Source organism: Cavia porcellus, unplaced genomic scaffold (genome assembly GCF_034190915.1).
Source record: "Cavia porcellus strain 051 isolate PalLab524CR breed Dunkin Hartley unplaced genomic scaffold, mCavPor4.1 scaffold_1, whole genome shotgun sequence".
NCBI classification, from domain to species: Eukaryota; Metazoa; Chordata; class Mammalia; order Rodentia; family Caviidae; genus Cavia; species Cavia porcellus.
Window position 1 is genome coordinate 143417190 of NW_026947484.1, and position 26246 is coordinate 143443435.

The following is a 26246-nucleotide window of genomic DNA, read 5'->3' on the forward strand; positions in this document are numbered from 1 at the left end:
TATTTTGTTTAAAACAGAACTTATTTTAAAATACGACTTGGAAAAACTGAGACTCTTAGTATAACCACTGTATTTAATATATAAATGTCTCCATCACTGTTTGTGCTTAAACATCATGACACATACCTGGATGATGGTGTCAGCTCAGGGATGCGTACATCAACTACTGGCACTGTAGCAGGGACAGAGGCTTGGGGGCTGAAGGTGCCAGAGTGATTTACTGTAGGAATAGCTCTTCTCACCAGCCTTCCCCAAGTGGCAATATTAATATTCATTTGAGGAGCTCTGAGAAATGTTTTGCCTGTAGATATTGTGAATAAAGAAAACAGAAGAATTTATTTATATATTACCAAAAGCCACAATTTAAAAATTCATATTTATCAGATTATAATTTATGAAAAACAAACAAATTTGTCACCCAAAAAAACTAGTTAACTATTTGCTATTCAAGTTAGTGCAAAATAGCATAGTAGTTTAAAAAGTGAAACAGTAAGAAATTGTTTCTTTTTTTCTTAAATATCATAATGATATATACAGTTAAAGTTTCTAAAAGAATCCTTATCTTTTAGAAATACAAACTATCATATATATAGATGAATCAATGATGTCTGAGTTTCTGTCAAATAATGTGAGAAAATGGGATATAGGTAAAACAAAACTGATCACAAAATGACTATTGCTGAAGCTGGGTGATAGTACGCTACACTTATCTTTCTACTATGTGTTTGAAATGTTTAATAAAATGTTAGAAAGAAATGAACTAAAAAGAAAGAAACTATACATGGATATAACTTTAAAATAATAATTATATCTCCTGTACTTAATAAAACACCAAAATTATTCTGTACTTGACTTTTTGTAATTACCTTGCTGTTTGGAAAAAATTTTCTTTTGTCTTTGGAGTTTTGGTCTTCTTTCAATAACTGGATTAAAAAAGGTAACCTGCAGTGAAAAAAATTTAAATTGACCTGAAAGTAGCATTGGATTTATGCTCATGAAATCCACTAAACTCCTTAAGATTTCAAAGCTGAAGGGAATCTTAGCCATGATTTAATCCAACCCTTAATTTCTGAGATGAGAAAACAGACTTTTCTCAAGGTCACATACCTAGTCAGTGGTAGGGCTACATGACTCTTTACCTTCTATCTTAGAGGAGACGCTAAGTCACCACTTTCGGCCTACAGCTCTTTCTACTTCTATGTCATATTGTCTACATGCATAATTTCAAAAATAGTTATGCACATTTAATAAAATACATTTATTACCTCTGCAAATAAAGTACCCTGTGGTTCCAAATAGAGACACATGCCATGGCGTTGGTTGTCTAAAAAATCTTCTAACCTCAGAAATTTTACAGCGCACAGAGATCGCCAATCACGCCAATAAACTGAAATTTCCAGTTCACGTGACTAGGATAATTAAAAAAAACAAAAACAAAAACAAAAAAACAGAAAAGACATCATTGGACACACACTTGAATAAAGTATTACAAAAAATATGAAATACAAATAGAGTAAACAAAGATAACACAAAGATCACATTATTTTAAATAAAATTTTGTAATTTTTCTCAGCTGTATATTACCTTCAAAACTTATACACTTTAACTAAAAAACAACAAAACAAAACAAAACAAAACAAAACAAAGCTTATATTCAGACAGTCTCAGAGTAAGGTATTTCTAAAACACACTTGAAAAATCTACTGGGAAGAACCAGTCCAGATGAAAGATCAGGAAAGTCAGCGCTCACACAGCTTCAGGCTCTCCACTGCCCTTTCTCTATGCACCATCGCTTGCTGTGCTACTGCTGAAACACCCAGTGCTTGCTTCAAAAAACCACGTCAAACTTTATTTCCTTATCTGACTGCTGAGTCAGGGAAAGGTTTGTGAATGGCATTTATCATGCACGTACAACGTGCCACACACTGTGCTAGGCACTGGCAAAATATTAGGTCATTTAACCTTCAAAGAGCACCACAGAGTAGAAAGAGTGGTGAGCCCAGCAACTTCCACTGCGAGGGAAGAAAGCAAAAACTTGGCTGTACTTTACACAGAAAAATGTTCACTTAACATTGTATACATAGACAGAAAAAATTAAAGCAAACTCCAAATTACAACTTGAATTTCAAAATGCTGGGATAAGTTCAATATATTATACTTATACAAGAGAATACATGATAGTCATTAAAAATAGTGCTTTCATAGGGAAATATACTTACGATTTTAATAAGCTATAACTAAAAGCACTTTTAAGTTTTTATTGGTGGTTTTTGAGACAGGGTCTCACTATGTAGCCCAGGTTGGCCTTGAATTTGCTACCCTCTTACCTAAGTCATCAAGTATTGAGATTACAAGTGTATGCCACCATGCCCAGCTTCCTAAATGCACCTTTAGAACACTGTTTATAAATTGGCATTACATAGTTATAAATCGTTTGTAATACATATGTTATAATCTATATGCATTTTCAGTAATAAAGTACAAGAGTCATTATTTGGTTTTTCAGGATTATGCAGACAGTCTACAAAAAGAGATAAATATTCTTCCCTGTAGGCTCTGTGAAGCAATAAATTACCTCTTTTATATAAAAACTTTCATTCATAAACTATGCATCTTATGCTGCAAGTTTCCAGTATACATCGTAAAAACTTGACTTAAATTATGAAACTAATTGATGCAAATGCATATATAAACACTTACAAAAATGCAACATAAAAAATGAACCAATAAAGCACAATGTGCTTGAACTTACAACAAATCAGAAAAACTAGTAGAAAAATGTATTTACGGCATATGATCCCAGGGCCTCTCCCTCATGATTTTACTCATAATTTAGAAGAAGATACTTATAGAAGGAAAAGTAATGCTGGGCATGATGGCGCATATCTGTAATTCTAGTATTCAGGAGACTGAGGCAGGAGAAACACTAAGAGTTTGGAGCCAGCCTGGGTTATAGTAAGTTCAAGGACAGTGAATTATATAGTGAGACCTTTCTCTACAACAAACAAACAAAACCAAAAAAACCCCAAACTAAACAAAAACAAAAAAGAAAAATACAAAGAGAATACAATTATTTTAGGGTTAGCTTGTGTCCTGAGTAAACAGTAGTAATGCTATACAGTGTTCTATGTGAGTTAAAAGTTTATTTCATCTTAGTGGTACTGGAGTCGAACCCAAGGTCTTCACGCTGAGCTGCACTCTGTCCTTTTCATACTTTTTATTCTGAGACACAGTTGCACTAGGTCATTACGTTGGCAACTCTGGGTTTGAATTTGTAATCCTCTTGCCTCAGCTTCTGGGTTGTGGGGTTAAAGGCATGCACAATTATGCCCAACTTAGGTTAAAATTTTACACATTTTGGAAACAGCTATTTTGGGAAATAAGCTGAGAGAACTGTATTAGGCACTGGTATTTTTGATCGTTTCTTTAGACTAGGGGAAGTGAATTTCTACCTTCTTTCTTGAGAGGAAGACCCTTCTGGGTCAGGCATGTGTAAGGATACAGATTGGGGGGATAAAATTAGCATCTGTTAAAAGTTCTCACACTTTTGCACTTTGGCAGGATTACATATTCATCTACACGACAACAGGTTCTGCCAATTTATTTAGTATTTCGTCTAGCCACTCTGGTAAAACTAACCCAATCTCATTTGTCTTTCCTCTCTTTCATATTTCACTGTTAGAAATCTAACATCTGGGAGGAAGGATCACCTCACAGACCTCAGGCTATATAAGATTCCTAGAGTTCTACTGTAAGGTTTCAGGTATAAAGCTCTTTACTTTTTGTTCCTTTGTATTGTATTCTGTGAACATCATTCTCTTTATAACCTGGATTTGATCTAGAGATACTGTATTTTATATCAATACTCATAATGTATGCCAAGAATCTGTAATTCCCTTTAGCCACCAATATCCAACGTGGTTGGACAAATTAGCCAAGGATATAGTATGTGGTAAAGTATCATAAGACGCTTCTACATAAGGAGATTCCAACTCTGCTCAGAATTTTTTTCCCTCAAAGAGGAGGAGGTCTTGCTATGTAGTTTAGGCTGAACTTGCAGCAATCCTCTTGCCTTAAGCTAAGATCCCAAGCTCACTGTTGAGAATTTAAATTACAAATGTGGCACTGATTTACTGGGAACTTTCCAGATGAGGCAGCTCAATGCTTCTTATTTTTTTTATTTTTTGATACCAGGAATCGAACTCACAACCTCATGCTTGCCAGGCAGGCGCTTATGTCACTGAGCTAAATCCCCAGCCTGGCAGCTCAATGCTAAGGCCATACTCAAAAGTAACTTGAAATTATAGGAGCAACAAAATTTTAGATGGAATAAGCTATCAAGAAAAAAGAAAGAAAAAAAAAAAGTTTGGTGGTATAATCTGAATAGGTTCTAACAGGTGGCACTGGTCATCTCTCCCAGCCTGTGTTTCATTTTGCTTTATTATGAATTTTGTACTTGGTACAAAATTGTACAGCAGAAATTTCTTTGAACATAATCTGAAAAAAGGTAAAAGCCACTGAATCAGCTTTACATGTAGTAGAAGAGGAGTGCAAGATCTTAAAATGTATTGCAAGGGCTGGGGATTTGGCTCAGTGGCACAAGTGCCTGCCTGGTAAGCCCAAGGTCATAAGTTCGATCCCTGGTACCAAAAAAAAAAGTGTTGCAAAACATCACCACTAACTTGGTTACTTTTCTCCTTGCTCAGACAAAATATTCAACATTCAAACTTAAAGGAGGGAAGGTTTATTGTACTTCAGTTTGTAGAGGTTTTGGTTCCCAGTGGCTGACTAGTGGGATAGGGGAATCACACAGGAAAAGGAGTTCATGGAGGGTAGAAGATACCAAAGCATCACAGTAATGAAGTAGTAGCAGCAGACAGTCTCTCCCTCATATTCCTTACAGACCATCTGCCCTTTGGGTGTTGCCATCCATATGTAGAGTCAGCGTTCCTACCATCCACATCCAGAACTGTGCTAAACCAATCATTGGACTGATTCAATAATCACTCACCCTTAATCCCAGCATCATACACCCTAGATCCAGCCACCTCAGGAAAAGCCCCACATATGACCACATAAGGTTTTTGGGGAATACCTAGACACAAGCCATAACATTCTATCCCCCATTCAAAGATTCATGCATATCCCTTTATGCAAAAGGCATTTAGTTTATCTCCAAGAGTTGCAAAAGGCCTAACAGTTTCAACTGGGAAGTCCAAGTCTAAAGTCTCTACAATTTAAGGGAAACTCCTAGTCACAAGCCCATGTAGAAACAAAAAGAAAGTTGAACACTTCCAACATACAGTGTGGCACAAGGTTAAGTATTTCCATTCTAAATACCAGAATAGAAAAGCATGGGACCAAGGGAAGTCCAAAATCCAGCAGGGCAAACAGTAAGTCCCATAGTTCCATTCTAGCATCCAAGGTAATCTGTGGCAAGATATGAACCCCAATGCAAATTAAAACACTGAGATTCTATCTCACCCCAGAAAGAATGGTTATTATCAAGAAATAACCAATAACACACGTTGGAGGGGCTGTGGGGAAAAAGGAACATTTCTCCACTGTTGGAGTATAGACTGGTGCAACCACTCTAGCAATCAGTGTAGAGATTTCTCAAAAAACTAGACTAGGCGGTCCCATTTGACTCAGCTATTCCCCTTCTGGGTATCTTCCCAGAAGAATTAAAAACATCACACCACAGCGATATATGTGCATCCATGTTCACAGCAGCACAATTTGTAATAGCCAGATCTTGGAAACAACCTAAATCCCCATCAACTGAGGAATGGATAAAAAAGATATGGTACTTTTATCAATGGAGCCATAAAGGATAAATGTGAGACAGTTATAGGTAAATGGATCAACTTGAGATCATACTCATCAGTGAAATAAATCAGACATGCATGTGTAGACACTTCTGTCTCAATAGTGTGAGAAGCCAGAAGAAACTAGAAATTTTATCTTTTTTCCTTTGAAATAAATGGATTTGAAATGGATCTCCAAAGGGCCTCAGTGGCTTTGCCCCACAGCACTGCATGTGGTTGCAGTTCTCATGCCTTCTATCTTGGGCCAGCTTTGCTCACTTCTTGTAGTTCTCCTCAGATGATCCATGTTCCTGGCTTATCCAACCTTTCACTGCATCTTTAGTTTCACGCTTGTAGTTTCACAAACTGCCAAAACAGTACACTGCCTGGTCTCTCAGGCTTTCTTCAGGAAGCTGAGTGGAAGCCTTCCTAACTCCACAACTCTTGCATTCTGCATGCACCTAAAACCAGCACCATGTAGATGACACACCCAGATCTGCTACTAGCTGGAGCAGTAATCATACTTGTTTTTCTCATCAGTAGGGGCTGAGTGCCTGAATTGTTAAGTGCTATGAAGAAAATCACAAGGAACATTTTCTAGGCCACCAATCTACAACTGGAACATGGTCTGGGTTTTTCTTCTCAAAGTAAAGTCTTGGTATCTTTGCAACTCTGAAGCTGCAAAGAACCAGTCCTTCTGGTTCTTGTGTTATCTTCGAGCCATCTTTTATACTGTCTCTTCTCCTTTTCTGCAACTTTGTTCTCCTCTGTTCCACCAGTCTGCAACTTTACTGGAGTTTCCTTTCTGGCCAAGCTTAAAACTTTAAAATCATTCAGCGTGACATCTGATCTTAATTCTTTTTTTTTTTTTTTTATCTTAATTCTTAAGGTAGAGTTGTCTAAAAGCACCCAATAATAGTCATGCCATTAAACTGCCTTGCAATTTGCTCAGCAAGATTAAATAAGCTGCTGCGCTTAATCTTAGACTCCATCAATGTCTCAGGACAAGGAGCAAAATGCAGACAAGTTTTCCACAATAGCATAACACACATGGCCAGCAGTCCAACTGTCAGTGCAGCCTTTGCTCCTAACTGAAACTTCATGAGCCTAATATTTCCTGGCTTCATTTCTATCAGCATTCTTGTCTTCTAAGCTTTGACCAGAACTCTCATGAAGTACAGCTTAAAACATTTCAAGGTTGCTTCTTCAGCCAGCATCTCCAAACCTTTCCGAACTCTTCCAACAATCCAATTCCAAAGGCTCCTGAACCACATTGTCACAGTCACAATAACGACCCCATTCCTGGTACCAAAATCTCATCAGCCAGTGCTTACTAGAGGAACAGATTTAGCATAAGATACACAAATATATAAGAATTTACAAGATTGGCTTACAATGACATCCGTAGAGTCAGATGTGGAAGAGTGTGAGGTCTGTCAGTGTGCTGGCAATCTCAGGGAACCAGAGCTCACTGTAGCGTCTTGTGTGAGATTTTATCAGGAGGCGGAAGGCTGCAGTGGAAGGCTTAAAGGTCTGTGCTGGAGGCTGCAGAGTCTGTGCTGGAAGCCAGGAGATGACATCCAAAGAGAAGGTGAAGACTGGATGTCTTCCAAAACAAACAGAAGCGAGCCTTCCTTCTTCATTTTCCTTTTATGCCATTCTAGTGAGAATCCTTCCCTGGCAAGTTCTTCCATACCCAGAATTATGCTGAGCCAATTTAGTTGGGCGTTTCTTACATTGACACAATTTGTTAACTCACAACTATTACAAAAAACAGTACAGCAGTCACCAGGCATGCTTATAATCCCAGCACTTGGGAGGTAGAAGGATCTTGAGTTTGAGGGCAGCCTGGACTATAGGGTGAGACAGTGTCTCAAAGACAAATAACAAAAACAACAAATAACAAAAACTAAAAATAACAACAACAAAAACTCCAACCAGACAGACAACAACAACCAATAGCTGGGCATGGCATATGTGTAATCTCAGCGCTTGGAAGGCTGTGGGAGAAGGAGCGAGTTCAAGGCCAATGTGGGCTACACAGCAAGATCCTATCTTAAGAAACAAAACCAAACCAAAAAATCCCCAGCAAAATAAAGCAACAGGAAAGAAATAACCTCTTTTTTTCTCAATATTTGTAGTTTTTTCCTCAAAAAGCTAAATTTCTAGGACATAAACACTAATTAGTAACTACTTCTTAAATGGAAGTCTTTTGGTCTAGACACAAACTAAAAAACTTACAGGATAAGGTGTATTGAGAAAATTTGAAAACTTTGGTAAGAGGAAAGGACATTGAAGTGCCGCTGCTGTTGCTTACTCAAAGCATGGAAAATTCAAGGGCTGAAGGAAGGTGACATTTTTACAAAGGTGTGCATGGCAGATTTCATTTTTTTTTTTTTTTTTTTGTACAGAGAAATCTTTTTTTTTTTTTTCTTTTTTTTTTAATCGGTACTGGGGATCAAACTCACGACCATACACTTGCAAGGCAGGTGCTTATGCCGCTGAGCTAAATCCCCAGCCCCAGATTTCATTTATTGGTCTTCAGTGGGGTGCTTGAGGTCAACATAGGCTCAAGAATAGATCACTTAGGGTTTCAGCAGCAAACAGGTTACATACTGAAGAGTTTAAGACAATTTTAAAATTTGGCAACTTAAGGAGGTGTGGTTAAAGTGAAGGAACTAACAAAGCACAGAAAGACTAAAGATTAGCAATGATAGAAATCCATTGTTACTTTTAGCCTGAAAGGCTAAGAGGCAATAATTATCAGAATTCAGTAAGACTGGGTGTTCATACGAGATGGTAGTGGTAGCTGTAGCAATAGATGAGCTGTGAAAAGCAAAGCAAACAGGAAAGGATCAAGAGACACAAACATCCCAACTTCCTTCTTCTCCTACCCTCTGACCTATTGTCTCTCATCCTAAGTCTTAGCTGAATTATCAAGTAAACTTAATAGCTATCAGCCTATATGGCAAAAACAGAACAGGGAAAGAGTAGGGCTGGAATTTACTGGGGACGAGTAGCAAACCACCACCTGAGGAAATAGTAACATCTGCTTTAAGATCAGGAATCCAGCCGAGGTAATTCATGAGCTGCAACGCATGTGACAGCAAGAGGGAAACCTGTGATCTACTGGAAGGATAAACACAGAACAGGACGGAGACATTGAGAACATAAGGAAGGCCCTGATTTTTGAAAAGTCAGCCTGCTTAAGATGTGGGTGACTCTGCTTCCTTTAGAGGGAAAGTGACCTTTATGACAGAGACTACCAAGAGCTACCTTAGTTAAGTACAACTGCTTCCTAAGTCAATTTAGATCCTCTAAAAAGTTTCAAAGCCTTTCATTTTTTGAACTCATATACTCATTATATATTTTTCTATCTCCATGATTTCACATACAAATTATATTGTTCCTAATTTCAAATCTGTATCCTAGTCCCCAACCAAAACCTACATTTCCATTAAGATTTTCCTAGTAGTTATTCCTGTATACTCATATATCTTTTTATCAAGGCCAAATTAAACTCTCATTTCTTCTACGGTGGCATTCTTGACTAAATACAACTCATGTGCTTCGAGTTTTCAAATGTGGGCATCTTCTTTATCCTTCTAGGAACATGTGGTTTGCGAATATGAAAATTTGTGGTTGTTATCAATTCTAGAAATCTTGCAGGCATTTTTTGCTTTAGACAAAATCTCTGTTCTGTTTCTCCCCTTTGGTGCTAATCACTGTTTTCTATCCTTCATGACTCTTAGCCTCTCTTTTATAACTTTTACTTCTCTGTGTTGTGTGTGCTCTTTGCAACTTCTTTAGCTATATGCTCCAGGGACTAACTCTTCTTTTGCTTAATTCGTTCCTTTAGTTTTCAATTTCAAATGTTATATTTAGTATTTTTATTCATTGCATTTGGTTCTCCTTCCCACTAGTATTGACAGTATATCAACCAATGGTCAATCATGTTTATCTCTACATTCCTCCCAACTACTTTAAAGCAAATTCCAGATATCTCCAATTTAATTTATTTTTTTTATTTTTATTTTTATTTTTTGTCTTTTTCATTTTTATCGGTACCAGGGATCGAACTCACGACTGCCTGCTTGCAAGGCAGATGCTTATGCCGCTGAGCTAAATCCCCAGCCCCTGTCCAATTTAATTTAGTTTGACTCCTTGAAACTCAGCCTATTCTTTTTGGCCTGCCATTCACTTTTTTGGATAGGTAGCGGGTGGGGTGAGGAGGGACCAGGGTTCAAATTCATGACCTGCTGTGCCACTGAGCTATATCCCCAGCCCACCATTCATTCTTTACTCACGTTTTCAAATTCTATTATTTCCTTAAACATTTACTTTATATTTTCTATGTAATAATCCCATTATCTGCTTTTGCTCATTCATGGTGGTTGCATCTTCATATAAATGCAAACTCATGCTAGTAGAATTTGTCCCTAAACTTCTACAACACAATTTAGCCAAGTGTGGTGGCACATGCCTGTAATACCAGCACTTGGGAAGGAGGATCATCTCAAAATGTGGCAAATGTGGGCTGTACAGTGAGACCCTATCTCCAAAAACAAACTAAACCAAACCACACTATATCACACCACAATTTGGCATATCAGGCAGCTGTTTTAAATGTTGTCTCAAGTAATTTTTAAAAATCTTTTTTAAGGATCCTTTGTAGTAGAACATTTTGTCTTTCAAAAAAATACTGCTAGCACCATTACTTAGAAAACTAGAGAGTATTAATTTACAGATAAGAAAGAAAAAAATCTTTTTTTTCCCTGAAACAGGTCTCACTGTGTAGTACAGGCTTGCCTCAGCCTCTTGAGTGCTAGGATTACAGGTGTGAGGCATCATACCCTGTGAAAAAAAATTTTAAAATGCTCATTCGTGATTTTCTAATAATAGGCGAGGCACAGATAAATCACATTCAGTTATGTAAAGGAAGTGAGAGTGGGCAAGGTACATTTTCAAATTAAACATGCTCTTCTCTTTAGTTTCTAGCGTTTCTAGCATGTGTTTCTAGTGTGTGTTTATTTCAAATCTATCTGGGAATCTCTAATCAATCAGGAGTGTCATGGTCCACAGGTATGCTCAGGTTAAAAACAAGCAAACAAAAAAGTAAGCCAGATCATTTTGGGGGTACACTTGTAGTCCCAGCAACTAGATAGCAAAGGAAGAAGAAATCACAACTTTAAGCCCAGCCTGGGCAACTTAGCAAAATGTAGCTCAGTACTAAGATCTTGGATTCAATTCCTAGTACCTATCTTCACACAAAAGAGGTTGAAAAAAATGCTTTTGCTTTTTAAAAATTGTTTTAAAAAATTATTTCCATCATTCCCTTAATACTTAGTGACTAATCTTATTAAGCATGTCCCATCCATCACAGAGACACAATGACAAGCATCAAACAGTCTTGTTTTCAAACAGTTCATAATTTTGTTGGGGGAGGTGAAAATACAAATAAATATTGGCAACAGAATGACATACACAATGTACATAATGACGAAACAGTGGAAACTTTTTTTGCAAAGGGAAAGTACTAGGAAGATCAGAAAAAGTCAGAAATGGGCAAATTGGGTTTTGAGAGAAGAATCACAAGATTAAGGGAGAAAAGAATGCAATGATCACAGGAAAAGAATGTATAAAAGGGTAAGGAAGTATATAGCTCACTTTAGGATAGGAAATAGTCTCATAGTTAAGCACAGAATATGAGTATGAATGTTTGGGGAAATAAACATAAAAATATAGGCACTGATACATCAGGAAGGATTCTGTTTGACTTGCACAATAATTTGATCTTTAATTTGGAAATTATAGGCTGGCACTAACAGGTCTAAAATGTGGAAAGGTAGAAATTAGATCATATCAGTCAATATAACAATTAAAAACAAGACTACTAGGATCAGATTAACTTGTGCCTATAAACTCAATAAATTTACCTATAAATTCAAATCTTAGCTGCACATCATTTAAATGATTTTAGAACATTGGGAAAATTACCATAACCCTTTTGGAACTCAGTTTGCTTACCTGTAAAATATGGATAACAACTGTACCAGCCATATAGGGATGTGAGAATTAAAAGAAGTATATGACCCCAGCATTTAAATCAACTGAACTATGCTAGTATTTATTATCATTACTGCATAATTAAGGATGGGCTGGCTAGAAACACAAGTTAGCTAGCTACAATGCAGGGCTCACAGGCTTTGGCTTCAGGTAGAGTTGGCTCTGGTATCCCAAGTTTGAGTTAGTCCCAGCTCTACCACTGTCAAGTTGTGTGGTGAGAGAAAAGCAATGTAACTTTTTGGGAGTTTAGTAACCTCTAAAATAGCTATAGTAAGTATACAGGTCTCATACAATTACCGTGGGAATGAAGTGAGACACAACACATAATGTGTCTTGCTCGGAACATATGTGTCAATAGTAGCTTCACTGTAGTATATATAGCATGACTTACTTTCTGAAGAATCTTGTTTGCAGAAGGCTTAACAGAGCCAGGAATAAGCAAAAAGAAAAACTTTTAAAATTGCATTTATGTAGCAAAAATCAGACATAAGAGGAAAACAGGTTAAATACTACAGGTAATAACAAGGATAACTGTCAGAAAAAGGATTATTCAGGAGACCACAGAGAACGGAAACAAGGACAATTTAAATCACAGATCAAGAGGAAAGAAACTTCTCTCTCTAAAACCAAGAGGAAGATACAGAAAATTTAGCAGATGCTAGGAAAAATATGAAGTACAGTGGTCTTTTTGAGACAGGGTCTCTCTATGCAGTTCAGGCTGGCCTTGAGCTCACTTTGTAGCCCAGGTTAGTCTCGAACTCACAATGATCTTCCTGGCCTCAGCCTCCTGAGTGCTGGAATTACAGGCGTGAGCCACCATGCCTGGCTAGCATAGTGGTCTTAATCTAACCTATAATACAGAAGTAAAGCAGTAATGAGCTAGAGTAGAAAGAAATTTACTGATACAAGGATAAAGATTTGAAATATATGATAAGAAATAGAGAAGGGAATAAAGTTTTGAAAGAGCCAGCTGCATGAAAATATCTTCAGAACCAAGGAAATGGAAACATTAAAGGGAAGTACTAGTCACTTTGATTTGATTATTACATCCTGAACACAAATGCTGAGTTAATACACTATATCCTATAAATATGTATGATTATAAATAAACCTGGGGAAAAAACATTTAAGAGGTTTAACAGAATTTTGTGCTGAAGTGACACAGGAAGAAAGGTATAGTGGAATTGAGGAGTTCAAAGCAATTTGAAATGATGCTATGATGAGTTTTATGTACTTTAAATATCTTGTAACAACACCAAATGTTAAGAGTGAAGGAAGAAGGAAAGTCATCCTTACTGAATACTGGAGTCGGTCTAGTGTTCAAGAGTAAGAACGATCACACACACACACACACACACACACACACACACACACACAAACACACAGCCACAGAAGATTCATAGCTTCAGAGGAAGATACAATGTGTCACTTAACAGCAGTACTATTTAGAAGTGGTAAATGAAAGAAAAAAAGTTAAGTACTATAGGTTTATTACAAGTTAAAAAGCTAGCGCCCTCAGATTATTTAAATCTCTCATGGGCTCTTGATTAAGTTTTTTAATAACAAGAAGGCAGAGAGAAATCAAGATAACTGAGAGACTATACAGCTATTGTGTTTGTAATAAACAATAGAGCCAGGTATGGTGACACATAATAAAAAAAACTTTAAAAAGCAACTGGAGAAAGTAGCTCAATGTGAAGTTTCTGGGTTAAATCGGTTAAAAAAAACCAACAACAACAAAACTTTTGGTCATGGCATGAAAGTATGTGTCCTGAGTACACCACTGAGAGTCCTCCACCTTGCTAGGCTACCTTCTGTGACTTCTGCTGGTTGTACACTGTGTGAGAAGATCTCTGGGAGATCCTGAAGCCATGCCATGCATCTACGCAGAGCCAGGAAGAGAAACAAGAAGCCAACCTGCCTTTCCTGTGAGTCAGCAGCAGCCATGAGGGGCAGGGAACAGAAACAAGAAGCCAACCTGGCCTTCCTGTGAGCCAGCAGCAGCTATATGGGGCCAGGAGGAGAAAGAAGAAGCCAATCTGCCCTTCCCATGAGCCAGCAGGTGTGTGGTCTGGGAGACAAGAAGAGGCCCGAATTTAACCCTCCACACCGTAAGAAACCAGTTGATTCAGAGGATCACAGACCAAGTTGATAGCAACTGAAGTGCAAAAACAACTTAATTCTTATACTATTTGATTGACTTTGTACACCTAAAGCTGGTATTCTGAGCAACTATTTAGAGGATAACAATAAGCAATATAGCAACTATGGGGGAATTTCCTTTTCTCTTTTCTTAAAAGCTAAGATTGTTTTATTTTCTTTCATGTTCTGTTTTGATTAGCTTTATTCTCCAATGTTTTGTTTGGCTGTATTATGTCTGATGGTATGGGAAGTTATTTTGAAGATAACAAGAGGTATTATGGTAACCATTGTGATTTCCTATTGTCCTGTTTCAAAGTTCTGATAACTTTCACTGTTTTGATTGGTTTTATTCTATTTTGTTTGATTTTATTCTCTTTAAAATAAAATTTAAAAAAAAATATCATTAGATCAAATTAAAAAAGAAAAACCCACAGCAACTCAGTAAATGAGGACAAAATACTAGGTGGTAGTCATTGAGACTTCTCTATTATGCCCGAGCCTTGTTACTTAATCACATGCCATAATTTCCTTACTTTGTAAAATCAGTAGGCTTTAAATGGCAGAAGCCAAATGACACCTTACACAGAATTTCAAAATAAACAAAAAAGTTCCACATTTCCTCTTAAGATAATTTTGCAGATTACTGAAGGTCCCAAAACATTATTTTTACTGTTCTAAAAGATTTCTAGATCCTTTATGCCCTACTCCATTTTTTATTTTTAAAACCTGTTTACTATTTAATTTCCCTTTCTATAAGTACAAGGATTTGGACTATTTTGACCATTCACCATCCGCATATAGTCTAATGCTTGACAAAGAACACAAAGTCAGTGATTATTAAGCCTGGGAGTTCCACTATAGCATAGTATATATTACCTCTGTAAGCCTAAAACCTCGTAACCTGTATGGCATATATAGTATAAGATGCTCAATAATTCACAAAGAACAATGATTAGTGATTAATCTCACAGATTTAGATGATATGTATCTATAAGCTCTAATCAGAAGAACTCCATATCTACTTACCTAGCCCTGACCTCCAGTTCCATGTCTTAACAGTAAAAAACTAATGAAGTAGAATCTATCCCTCTCAAATAGACCTTTTATAATTTTTGTGGCATTTGCCACTTAACATAAAATGTCTTCCTTTAGGCTCATAACCAATTAGTTATTAAGTTATTCTGATTTTTCTTACATTTCTCATATACTTCTCTTTTTCCTAATACTATTGCCATATTTTAAATTCTCATCACTATATACTCGCAGTATGGGAGTAGCTTCCTGCCATTTATGTCTTTAGTTTCTTTCTCCTCAACCTCTCCCTACCTTTCCCTACTATCAACCAATGTAAATACATTAGTCTAACAAGTCTTTGGTATCTTTTAAACTGAAATTATCATAAAATAAAGCTATGCCTGGAAAACACAGTTTCCCATAGACAGTTTTGATGTAATGCTTAAAAGAAAAAAGCCTTAAACTATTTAAATATATACTGAAAAGCTAATAAAGTTTGTTAGTTTAGGGAATCTGAAAAACTTTACGTTGGTCACTGCTAATCTACAACCAAAAACTACTTGGAATACAGCAGAAATCAATAAATATGGTTAACTAAATATTATGCTTGATACATTGTGTCAACTTGAGAAGTTCAGAAATTTAACCAGAGACTCAGCAGGGAACCAGGGTTCTTACTTTGTAAACATCCTCAGTCTGTGCATGAGGAGGGCAAGGAGATTTTGAGTGCTATACCAGCTCTGGTAGTGGGGGTAGCCTGTATGTAATATAAAGGAGGAAAAGAAGTTTGCTCTTCCCCCTTTTGCTCTGGCTGTCTTGATGTGTTGCCACCAGTGCCATGCCAACCTGCCTGGAAGCCAACTGATTATAGACTGAGACCTCCACTACAGTGAGCTTAATAAAATAAACCTTTCTTCCTGCATTTTAGGTGTTGTGTCTCAGCAAGAGAAAAGTAACCAACAAACTAAATAAATGGGCAGTTTAATGACACTAAATTCGAGAACAAATGCCAGGATGAGAGTAGTGTTCTTTAAAGATAATTCTGATACTTACATATGCGGAGGTTAGCCAGTAAATTACTTCAGTAAGAACAGCCAACATTAATGAAGTTCCTGCCACTACCATAAGATTTTACATGTTTTTATTATCACAAGTCTCTTTAAGGTAGAGAGTATTAAAGATAAGGTAGCTGAAATACATAAAAGTCTCAGCATTATGTTTAAGTACATATAGCATTTAAGTGGCGAATACAATTTCGCCAAGAAAAAACAATGAAGGTTGAATTAGGAAGTTTACTTTGAAGACAGAAAAGTTGGAAAAATATTTTAAAAGTAAAAGTTGCAGCCATAACCTCTACCACATTTTCATACTTTACTTGATCATTAAGCAGTGTAAATCTTTCACTAATTTAAAAAATGGTATATGTATCATCCATCTAAATTCTAAATAGTAAAACTCTTAACATACTCAATATTTTGATAAAACTGTGATTAAGTTTAAATATTTTCCTACCACACTCTAGATAAATTGGAATCTAAAATATCTATTGCTGGGCTTGGAGACACGTGATTTTAGTTACACAGGAAATGAAGGCAGCAGGGTCAAAAGTTTGAGGTCTATGTTAGGCAACTTATCACAACCCTGTCCCAGAACATAGGAAAAGAGCTGGAGACATGGCTCAGTGCTCTCTGGGTTTGATCTCCAGTACCATCAATCAATCAATTAACATCACTGTAGATTTAAATGTACTGCACACTTAAGTTAAATTTTAGGGGAATTCTATAGACAGATTGAATTTTAGGTATTTATGTCACTCAAATTTTTTTTACTAGTATATGTTCACAATATGTAATAGTTACATTCATCTTGGGGAACTGGTATGTATACATCTCGCATCTTGATCATTCATGAAAGACATGGAAACACACACAAGGCTGAGTGACTGAGTGTAAGAACTTTCAGATACAGCTTTGATAATATAACATACAAATGGTGGGTGAGAAGAAACCACTTCAGTGGTTAAATTGTTTGCTATTAAAATAACTAGATTTCAGAATTAAATTTCATTTGGCTACTACATTTTCTAGTTAACATAAATTATACATTTTCAAATTACTATACATGGAAGCTACTGCATCTGACATTCAGCTGTATCTTAAGGCACATTTATCTATAATGCATCAGATGAAAATTGTCAAGAATTTCTAAATTCTTCTTTCATTTTTCTTCATAAAATTTAAGGGGCTGGAGATTTATCTCAGTGGTTCAAGCACTTGCCTGGCAAGTGCGAGGTTGTGAGTTCAATCCCTGGTACCAAAAAACAAAACAAAAACTTAAATGTCTTCTAAAAAACACAAGTTGCATTCAATGTAAACTGTAAGTCTAATGAAAATGTAAGTAAAAAATTTTTCCACTTACCCTGTCTAGTTCCAGTGTAAACTTCTGGTCCCATGATTGATTGGAAATAGGTTTCCAGCTAGTTTGACCAACCACAGTATTATCTAGCTTCAAAACCGCACAGACATCATCTGTAATTAAAATTTATAAATCTGCTTAAAAATACAAAGAACGCTATTATGAACAAGTCTTTTTTTTAAAAAAATTTTTTATCTTTTGTGAGACAGGGTTTTGCTATGCAGCTCAGGCTACCCTTGAACTGGCAGCAATTCTCTTGCCACAACCTCCTGAGTGCTAGGACTAAAGGTGTGTGCCACCACACCCATCAACAGAAGTCTTAAAACTCCTTGAAATAAAATTTTTCATAATAATATTGAAGCGTTTCAATTTTCCATGCCCACCAGAACCTCCCAAATAACCCTTTGATACAACACAAGTAGTAAATGCTACTAGTGACCAGTACTTTGCCACACTGTATGCTTTCATGTATCAGTATCAATTAAGTCTTCCTCTAGCTACATTTGTTATGTATCAAATTTGTTCCCTTACCGTTCTTTATGTTTTTCCCAAAGCCTCTCTCTAAACACAGGAAAATGCAAAAGAAGTTCCTTTACACTCTGTGCTAGGTTGAAGCATTGCCTGCCTTTCTCCTACATTTATATATACATATATATGCATTTATATGTAGTTTAATTATAATAAACCATTTGCATTTTACTTTCTTTGGCCCAGTACTCAATTATCAAAATTCAATATTAGTTTGGCAGTGTCACTAAACTATTATAAGAATCAAAATGTGATTCTACAAGAACCAAATCTCAATCTGTGTATCTTCTGCTTGGCATAAAGAATGAGGCTCAGTATCTAATTCGTTCAAAAATAATTCATCATGCATCCTTGTATTATAAATAAAGTAAAATCTCTTGTCTTTTTGTTTTCTATCATTAAAAGTTTAAAGGTTTTCAAATTAAATTATAGAAATTATAATTTAAAAGATTTCTGTCCCACTTAAGTGTTTTTCATTCTTCTTTGTCCCCATTGGTAAGTTCCCTTAATTTGTTACATGATCTTAAAAAGTGTGGTTACTGAACTGGACAAGTCATCGGTTTTTAGAAGATTTCGACTACTTCCACTTTTACTTTTACTCGTTCTGCTCATGAAAGATGATCTGGTTTCACTTGGACTCCAGCCAGGTAATGCAATCGATGTTGCCTTTGATCGTCCAGGGACGTTCTCTAGGATATCTTGGCAGCCCATAAGACGAACTTCCAAGGTACCTGAGAGCATAAAGTACCAAAAAAGAACAGCAAGTCTTAATATACAGAATTGTGTCTCCGTGTTTCAAAAACAGAAAAAACACAAAGACAAAAAACCCTGTTAAAATAAAACTTTTCTCCTAGAGGATCTGTGAGGTTAACTATCAACTTTCCTGTTTTATTGTGAAAACCGTAAGAAATTTTACAGAAAATAGCATGTCCCAAAAGCTTCCAGTAGGGCATGAAATAAGTTACATAAACTTCTTGCCTATCTAATTGCTTATTTTTATAACTAATGCAAGAATTATGGAATTATACGAATAGAGTATATTGGGGGAAACAAAAGGTAATAATACACTTACTAAAGTAACATCCAGAAGTTAGAAATAAAGAAATCTGAATAACAGTTGTGCTTAATAGTTATGTAGTTGACACAGAAAAGCACTTCATAGGGTTTTTTTACGTGAATAAATATTTCCTGTTTTATTTGAGATGTAAAATTACCATATTATCTTTCTATTCTGAAAGATTAGTCAAATAATTATGGATTGTAATTAAGGGTGAAATAACTGTACTCAGGCAAATAAGTACTAAAGGTGTTCAAATTAAAAATCAGGAATTGTGACTTAGGCCATTTAGAGATATGATTTTGTTATCATTTGGGCTACACGTATACAAGAATTAAAAATGTTTTAGTATCAAAATTTTAGACATTGCATATGACATTTTAGGAGTATTTCCTAGTAAAGTTGTCCTGTTAAATAAATTAAAATAATTTTCCTTAAGGCTTTTAATAATTAAAATATAACTGAAGGAATTAGTTTCCAACCAAATAGTAGTAAAAAGCTTCCCAATTCAAACTAAAAATATCAGACGAAATGTATTTTAAAAGCAATAAAGAAGTCTGATGATAAGCAATGCAAAGCAGTGATCCCCAAGAGACAGGAGCCCTAGGTGCTCTGGCTTATTGCTCTAAGTCTCCAAGCCACAGTACAGAAAGGAGAGCTTAGGTAGAACCAAGCTCTGGAGACAGAGTTAAGAACAAAGGAAACTAAGGCAGCTAGAGCTCATGGGCGAAGAGTTGTCCAAAGACAGAATTTCTGGGATCTTTAGAAAATTTCTCCCATATCTTCAACAAACTATTAATCAGCACCTGCTGGGAAAAAAAAATGAGGCAAAAAACCCTGAAAAGATCAGAAAGAACAATACTCAGCATAGAAGGTAGGAATGGTGTCTGTGCGCGCACTGATCGAGAAATAAAATCCTGATTCATGGGGCCCTGGAGGGAATGCTCTGCAAGAATACTGCTCCAGCAGTTAAGCTCAACTACTCCTAGGGATGCTGCTGTTACATGTAACTGATGTTACAAGCAATATTCAAAAGGTCAAATTATATCCAAGTTGTTTCACAGAAAAAGCTTAAGAATATTTACAGGAATAAAAAAAAAAATCAGGTCTATCTTTTCTACTGCTGTTACAAATTAATACATATTTAATGGTCTGATACAAATGTTAAAATTTATAAAGTAGGATTTTTAAGCACCTATTAAAATATTTCATTTGTTCAACAGTTGAACAGAGACATGGAAGAGAAAAATAAAAGACTTAAACCTAATTTCCAGAGATGATAAAGACAATGTCTGAGATTTTTATTGTTTGTTTTGTGGTACTGGAGATTAAATCTAGGGCCTTTGCTCTAAGCTACAGCCCCTGCCCATTTTTATTTTGAGACAGGGTCTTGCTAAATTGTTAGGGGGTCTAGTCTAGGATTAAACTTGTATTCCTTGTACCTCAGCCTCTCAGAGTATTGGGATTACCATCATGGTTGACTTGGCTGTGATTCCTTAAAAGTCCAGGGAACACATTGGTGGCAGGTTAAATGTTGTGGGTAGGGGAGAGTGAAGTTGAAGGTAAAACAATTTTAAAAACAGGACAAAAGAGTTGAGAGTAAAAAAACCATATATATACTGCTTGGAGTGGCGGTACATGCCTGTAACCCTAGCACTTGGGAAATTGAGGTAGGGGCTCGCTGCAAGTTTGAAGCAAACCTGGGCTACCTAGTGAGTTCAAAGCCAGCCTGAACTACACAAAGAAAAGACAAAAACAAGACTAATGTATATGTGAATGTAATTTCAAATAGCCTTATACTGTATACGGTAATTAAAGTTCCTGATGAAAAGCAGACAATAGGGGACAAATATACATGGCTAAGACTTCTCCAAATTTGGTCAAGCTATAGTTGAATGAATATCAAATGCAAGAAATAGAAGTAAATTGTCATTAATTTCTCAAAACCAGTGATAACACTAAAAGCAGCACAAGAAAAAGCACTTTTAAATATACAGAAACAAAGATAAGAATAGCAACAAAGTTTGCACTAACAATGGAAGCAAGACTTCATACTTTAAATACATGTAGTTTATTATTTGTCAATTATACTTCAAGAAAATTGCCCTAAAAATGGGTATTTGCGACAAAGGCACAGTAATATATACTTATAAAATATAAAACTACACTTAAAATGGGTAATTTCTACAGAATGTAAATTATGCCTCAATAAAGCTGTTAAAGATGGGAAAGAGGGTGAAACTTGAATCTTTTTCATTTTTTGTCAGGCTGTGGAAATCTAAAGTGCTAAATCTAAATCTAAAGTGCTAAATCTAAAGTGCTAAGACAAATTAAATATAATGGTAACATTTTTACTTCAGTTCAAAAGAAATACCTTGTTATGTTTGTGTTTTATTTGCTTTCCTGTTGATGGTAAACTGGCAAACTTGCTTATTTCTACAGTAAAGGCTCAGCTGTAAAAGTCATCCTGGGGAAACTAAAAACATCTGGCTACTACTTCACACTCTGGTAGCTTATTAAATATTTTAGTAATTTCAATACATCAGAACATGACAATGCTTACCACCTGTTTTCATTTAGGAAAAAAGCATCTAGAGGGAGTTAGTATCTTTATTAAACATCTACAAGTTTCTTTCTTTTATGAGGTGACATAATTGCAACTGCAAATAACCACATTAGAAATAGCTTAAAACTACATTCTTTACCTTCATAACTCAAAATACGAAATTTTTAAAACAAGCAAATCTGAGAACTAAATGCTTGCATTCATAAGCTGTAGCTACAAATTATATTAGAAAAAGTAAATGCTTTTTAAATTTATTTCAGCTGTCTGGAAAAAACTACTTTAATAGCTATTGCACTAATTCAGTATTATATTTTCAGTACAACTCAACAATATTTAATTCTAAAGAAATCTCATAAAAACTAGTAAATTTTTCACAATATACAGCAAAAATGCAATAATATATTAAAGTAGCAACAAACTTACAAAATTCATTATAATCATATAACCACAAAAGAAACCAATTAAATGAGACAAACCATAAATTAAGCATGCAGTGGAAAATTCAGACCAGGAAGTATCAATGCTTATCTTCATTAGGTCTAATGCTTTATTAGTATAACTATTTTAGCTTTTCCTACTTACTCCATATTTTACTTAAGATATAATACGAGGCTAAAGAAATTTTAAAAATATTTTGAAATGAATATATCTTCAGAATTCTAAGATATTTTTTAGAATGGTGACTTACATCACTTTGACTAAAGTTCAATAAGAAAATTTAGAGTAGAAGAAAGAATGAAAAGAATTTAAAAGTTTGAGTTGAGGGGAGGAGCAGACTACAATAAAAAAAGAAATACAAAATTCGAGCCGTTATCAGCTGAGTTTCTAAAACACGGCTTTACTACTTTTCTAAAAATGTTAACTTCCAAAACTTTTAAATCATATTTTAATCAGTCACTCACCCAGAAGTTCTTGAGTACCAACAATGTGTTTAGCACTAAGCCAAAAGACGGTAAAACTTAGAAAATGTGTAACAAGGCACTGATTGCAATGGAAAACAAAACAAAACAAAAACCCAAAACTTAGAATGTAAATGAGTACAATTACTATGGAAATCAATATAGAGATGCCTCAAAAGTCTAAAACTAGAAATTTTATTTGACCCCATTTCCCTTTCTAGGTACTTTTCTGAAAAACTTAAAGACATCAAAGTACAGTGACACATATTTATAGTAGCACAATTCATATAGCTAAATCCTGGTAAATGTGATGTTTACACACAATGAAATACTACTCTGTCATAAAGATGAATCATTTGTAGAAAAATGGATGCACCTTAAGATCAATGTTAAGTGAAATAAATCAGACACACAAGCTTAAATATTGCATGGTTTCCGTCCCAGAAGAAACCCACACTATAAATAGCAAAATAAAAAGTAATAGCAAAATAGAAGACAGATCTTTCTTAAATGGGATGAGGATCAACAGATAGAGGGAGGGGAAGGAAAGATGATGAAAAAGAAATTAAGATGTATTATGTACATGTTCCAACTCCGCACAAGGAACATAAACTATGTACTATGTACTGCCAACATATACTATTAAAAAATATAAAAATTCCCTCTAGGATTAATCTCTACCTAGAATAATTACCAACTCAACAATTTACCTGTTAGGTTTTTTCATGTTGGCTGTCTCATTCTCCTTTCTTCCTTTTTTCTTTCTCCCTTCCTCTGGCTTCTCATCAACCTGTCCCACATAAAAACTAACCTGAAGGAGCCTAAGATCTTACCCTACCTATAGCAAATTTGGGGTATCTAATTAATTAATTATTTTTTTGCAGTACCAAAGGTTGAACCCCAAGGTCTTCACACGGAGCTATACCCCCAGTCCTTTTTTATTTTGAGAAATGGAATTAAGTTCCCAAATTGCCCAGACTAGGCTCACACTTGTAATCCTCTTGCCAAAGCCTCCTACAGTGGTACGTTTACAGGTGTGAACCATGATCCCTGGCAAACATTTTAATTTTCATTAAAAGGTAAATATAGTTAAGATTAATAATAAGGCACAGGGATTTAAATAGGATAGATGAGGACTACGCACAATAGAATTATAATAGATCCATGGTAGGAATTTTAAAAGATAACAGTAAGAAAGATAAAAGGTATCTTCAGGGATTTAGCTCAGTGGCCTAAGTGCCTGTCTTGCAAGCATGTGGTCATGAGTTCGATCCCCGGGACAAAAAAACAAAAAAGATAACTAGATATCATAAAGTGAAAGGTTTACCCAGAAGTTTTCAGTAAATAGTGCTCTAATGTCTTAAATCACTTTGTCATTGTACTCCTAGGGCAAAAATTATAACTAAGAGTTCTGTTTATTGTATGCATCTCTGTTAACTTACATCTTAAAAGAATTATCAGGTATTTGGAAAAAAAACCCTTATTTTAAAGGAAAAGTATTTTATTTTTAAATAAGCAATATCATTTCCCTATGAGACATGACTGTCAAATGAGCACCGTATAAACTTCTCAAACTTTGAAAATCAGTTTGAAGACTGCCTTCCTGATTTTTTTATTACAATGTTTTTACCACAGCATTAAAAAAAAAAATCATAGTAACCAAGGAAAATACAGCTTTCTGGAACATAAACATGTGAGAGAGGAATGCAGTTTCACCTCATGCTGGAACTAACCACTTTGAGTTAGTAGTCTGGGGGCAACCACAGATGGCTCAGTAATGCTGTATTTCCCTCTATCACTTAAAAATATCCTGTTGTTGGGGCTAGGAATGTAGCTCAGTGGCATAAGTGCTTGCTTGCCATGCACAAGGTCCTGAATTTGATTCTTGGTACAAAAACAAACAAACAAACAAAAACACCCCTTCTTTTCATCAGGCAAACCAGGGTATCTCAGATTCAGAAACTCAATTTGGGAACTGCAGGTTTAGAATCATGCTAATTAGTGGCAACAATACAGTCTTATTAATTTTTCCTTCATATTTTAATATAAAAGTATGTCTTAGTCTAAAAGTGATTAATACCCAAAGTAACTAGAATATGACAGTATGCTAGACACTACCGAAGCATATTTTGCATAAATGAGTAAATGGCATTATTTTTAAGGTACAGTCCTTGTTCACATCAATACTGACTAGAATACTTAAAGATTCTGGGAATTCTGTGTGACAAAAGTAATGTATAAACTTTGATATGGGCCATAAAAACTTTTGAAGGTAGTATCAGAGAAAGACGCCAGCCCAGGCAATCTAGCGAGATCTTGTTTCAAAAAAGAGAGGGCTGAGGGAGAGCTCAGTGCAAAGGCATCCTTGGGGGCCTGGTACCCAGGACAGCCCACCATCACCAAGTGCTGTTTTCACTTACCTTTGCCAGACTCTCGCCCCAAACCCCGCTAAAAGCTCTCAGTGGCACTCGTGGGAGATTGGCAACATACACTCCTGAGTAGGTTCCCAGCTCCAGTGGAAAAAGGAAGATCTCAAAAGGACTAATACCAATGACTTTTCTTTATTACACCTAAGTTGAAAATCTCTAAGAAGCAGCTGAGAAGACATTTGTCAAAATTATTATAAATCAGCCCTGCAGTCTAGAGCAAAGCACCTCAGTTAGGGCAAACAGACAAGCCAAAAAGCTTGGGAGGAATAGCTGGCAATCAAGAGGCTTTGGTGACTAACAGCTTTGCAACACTTCCATTTAATACTGGGGAACTAGGCTAAGTGGAAGTGGGAGGCAACTCAGAAGAGACCCCCACAAGGCCTTAAACTCTCCTTTTTGGTTAACTCTCAAACTGCACACAAAGAAAGGCAGAGATGTAAATTGTCTGAGTGAGAGCTGAAACTATGATCAACATACCCATACTATGTAGCCCAGCTGCAAAGACTTGGGAATTAATTTGCTTCTCTTTTCAGGCATTAAGAAAAGGTGTGGTCAAAATAATACCCATCTATAATCCCAGCAATCAAGAGGCCATGGCAGGAAGATCATGAGTTTGAGACTAGTCTGTGCTACACAGTGAGTTCAAGGCTAGCCTGAACTACACAGTCTCAGACAAAATAGAACAATTCTCCTCTGACCATTAAGGTAGTGAAAAAAACACTAAGACATTCAGAGTCCATATAAGACATAGGATATAGTCTTTGCAAAAAACATTGTAAAAATCTAAAAAATGTGCAACAGATAGTAGCAACAAGAAGCCTTAGGGTAGAGGAGTTTTTGCTTGAGGAAGCAGGCAAAGAAATGAAGAAGTGGAGTACATTTTGAGAAAAGCTAGAAATTAAACTGTTTCTGAAGTTAAGACCTTGAAACTTATGAGATAAAGACCATCTCAACTGTCTTACAAATGCTCAAAAACCTAAAAGCAACCATGGACACAGGTCTAAAGGAAAGGAGGAAAATGAAGTGTCATAAAAAAAAAATGTATACAACAATATTAAGAAGGCAACAGAAATTATAAAAAAAAAGAGCTTAGTGGAAATCCTGGAGTATAAAAAACACAGTAACAAAAAAAAAAACCAAACACAAAGACTACTAAAGGAGGTCCCATGGTACAACACAGTAAATGGAAGGAAAAACAACCACCAAGCGATTTGCTGGTAATTCAGCTAATTGTGCAGTCTTGAGAGCAGAAAAAAAAAAGTATGAAAAGTAGGCAGGTACTAAATGAAATGTGGGAGACCATATACATACCCCCCAAAATTT

At 35.8% G+C, this 26246-nt stretch overlaps 1 protein-coding gene across 8 annotated transcripts in view; it reads right to left on the minus strand.

Moving 5' to 3' along the window:
- Pkn2 (protein kinase N2) overlaps nt 1-26246 on the minus strand; it is a 118496-nt gene that overhangs the window by 18438 nt on the left and 73812 nt on the right. For 3 of the 8 annotated variants that reach the window (XM_063257086.1, XM_063257080.1, XM_063257094.1), the window contains 5 exons: nt 18518-18703; nt 17448-17557; nt 1266-1409; nt 867-942; nt 127-301 (listed from right to left, as the gene is read on the minus strand). In XM_063257086.1, the coding sequence (XP_063113156.1) occupies nt 127-301; nt 867-942; nt 1266-1409; nt 17448-17557; nt 18518-18703 (691 nt within the window). The remainder of the gene's footprint in view (nt 1-126; nt 302-866; nt 943-1265; nt 1410-17447; nt 17558-18517; nt 18704-26246) is intronic. The other 5 variants (XM_063257091.1, XM_063257098.1, XM_063257104.1 and 2 more) reach the window with 3 other exon arrangements.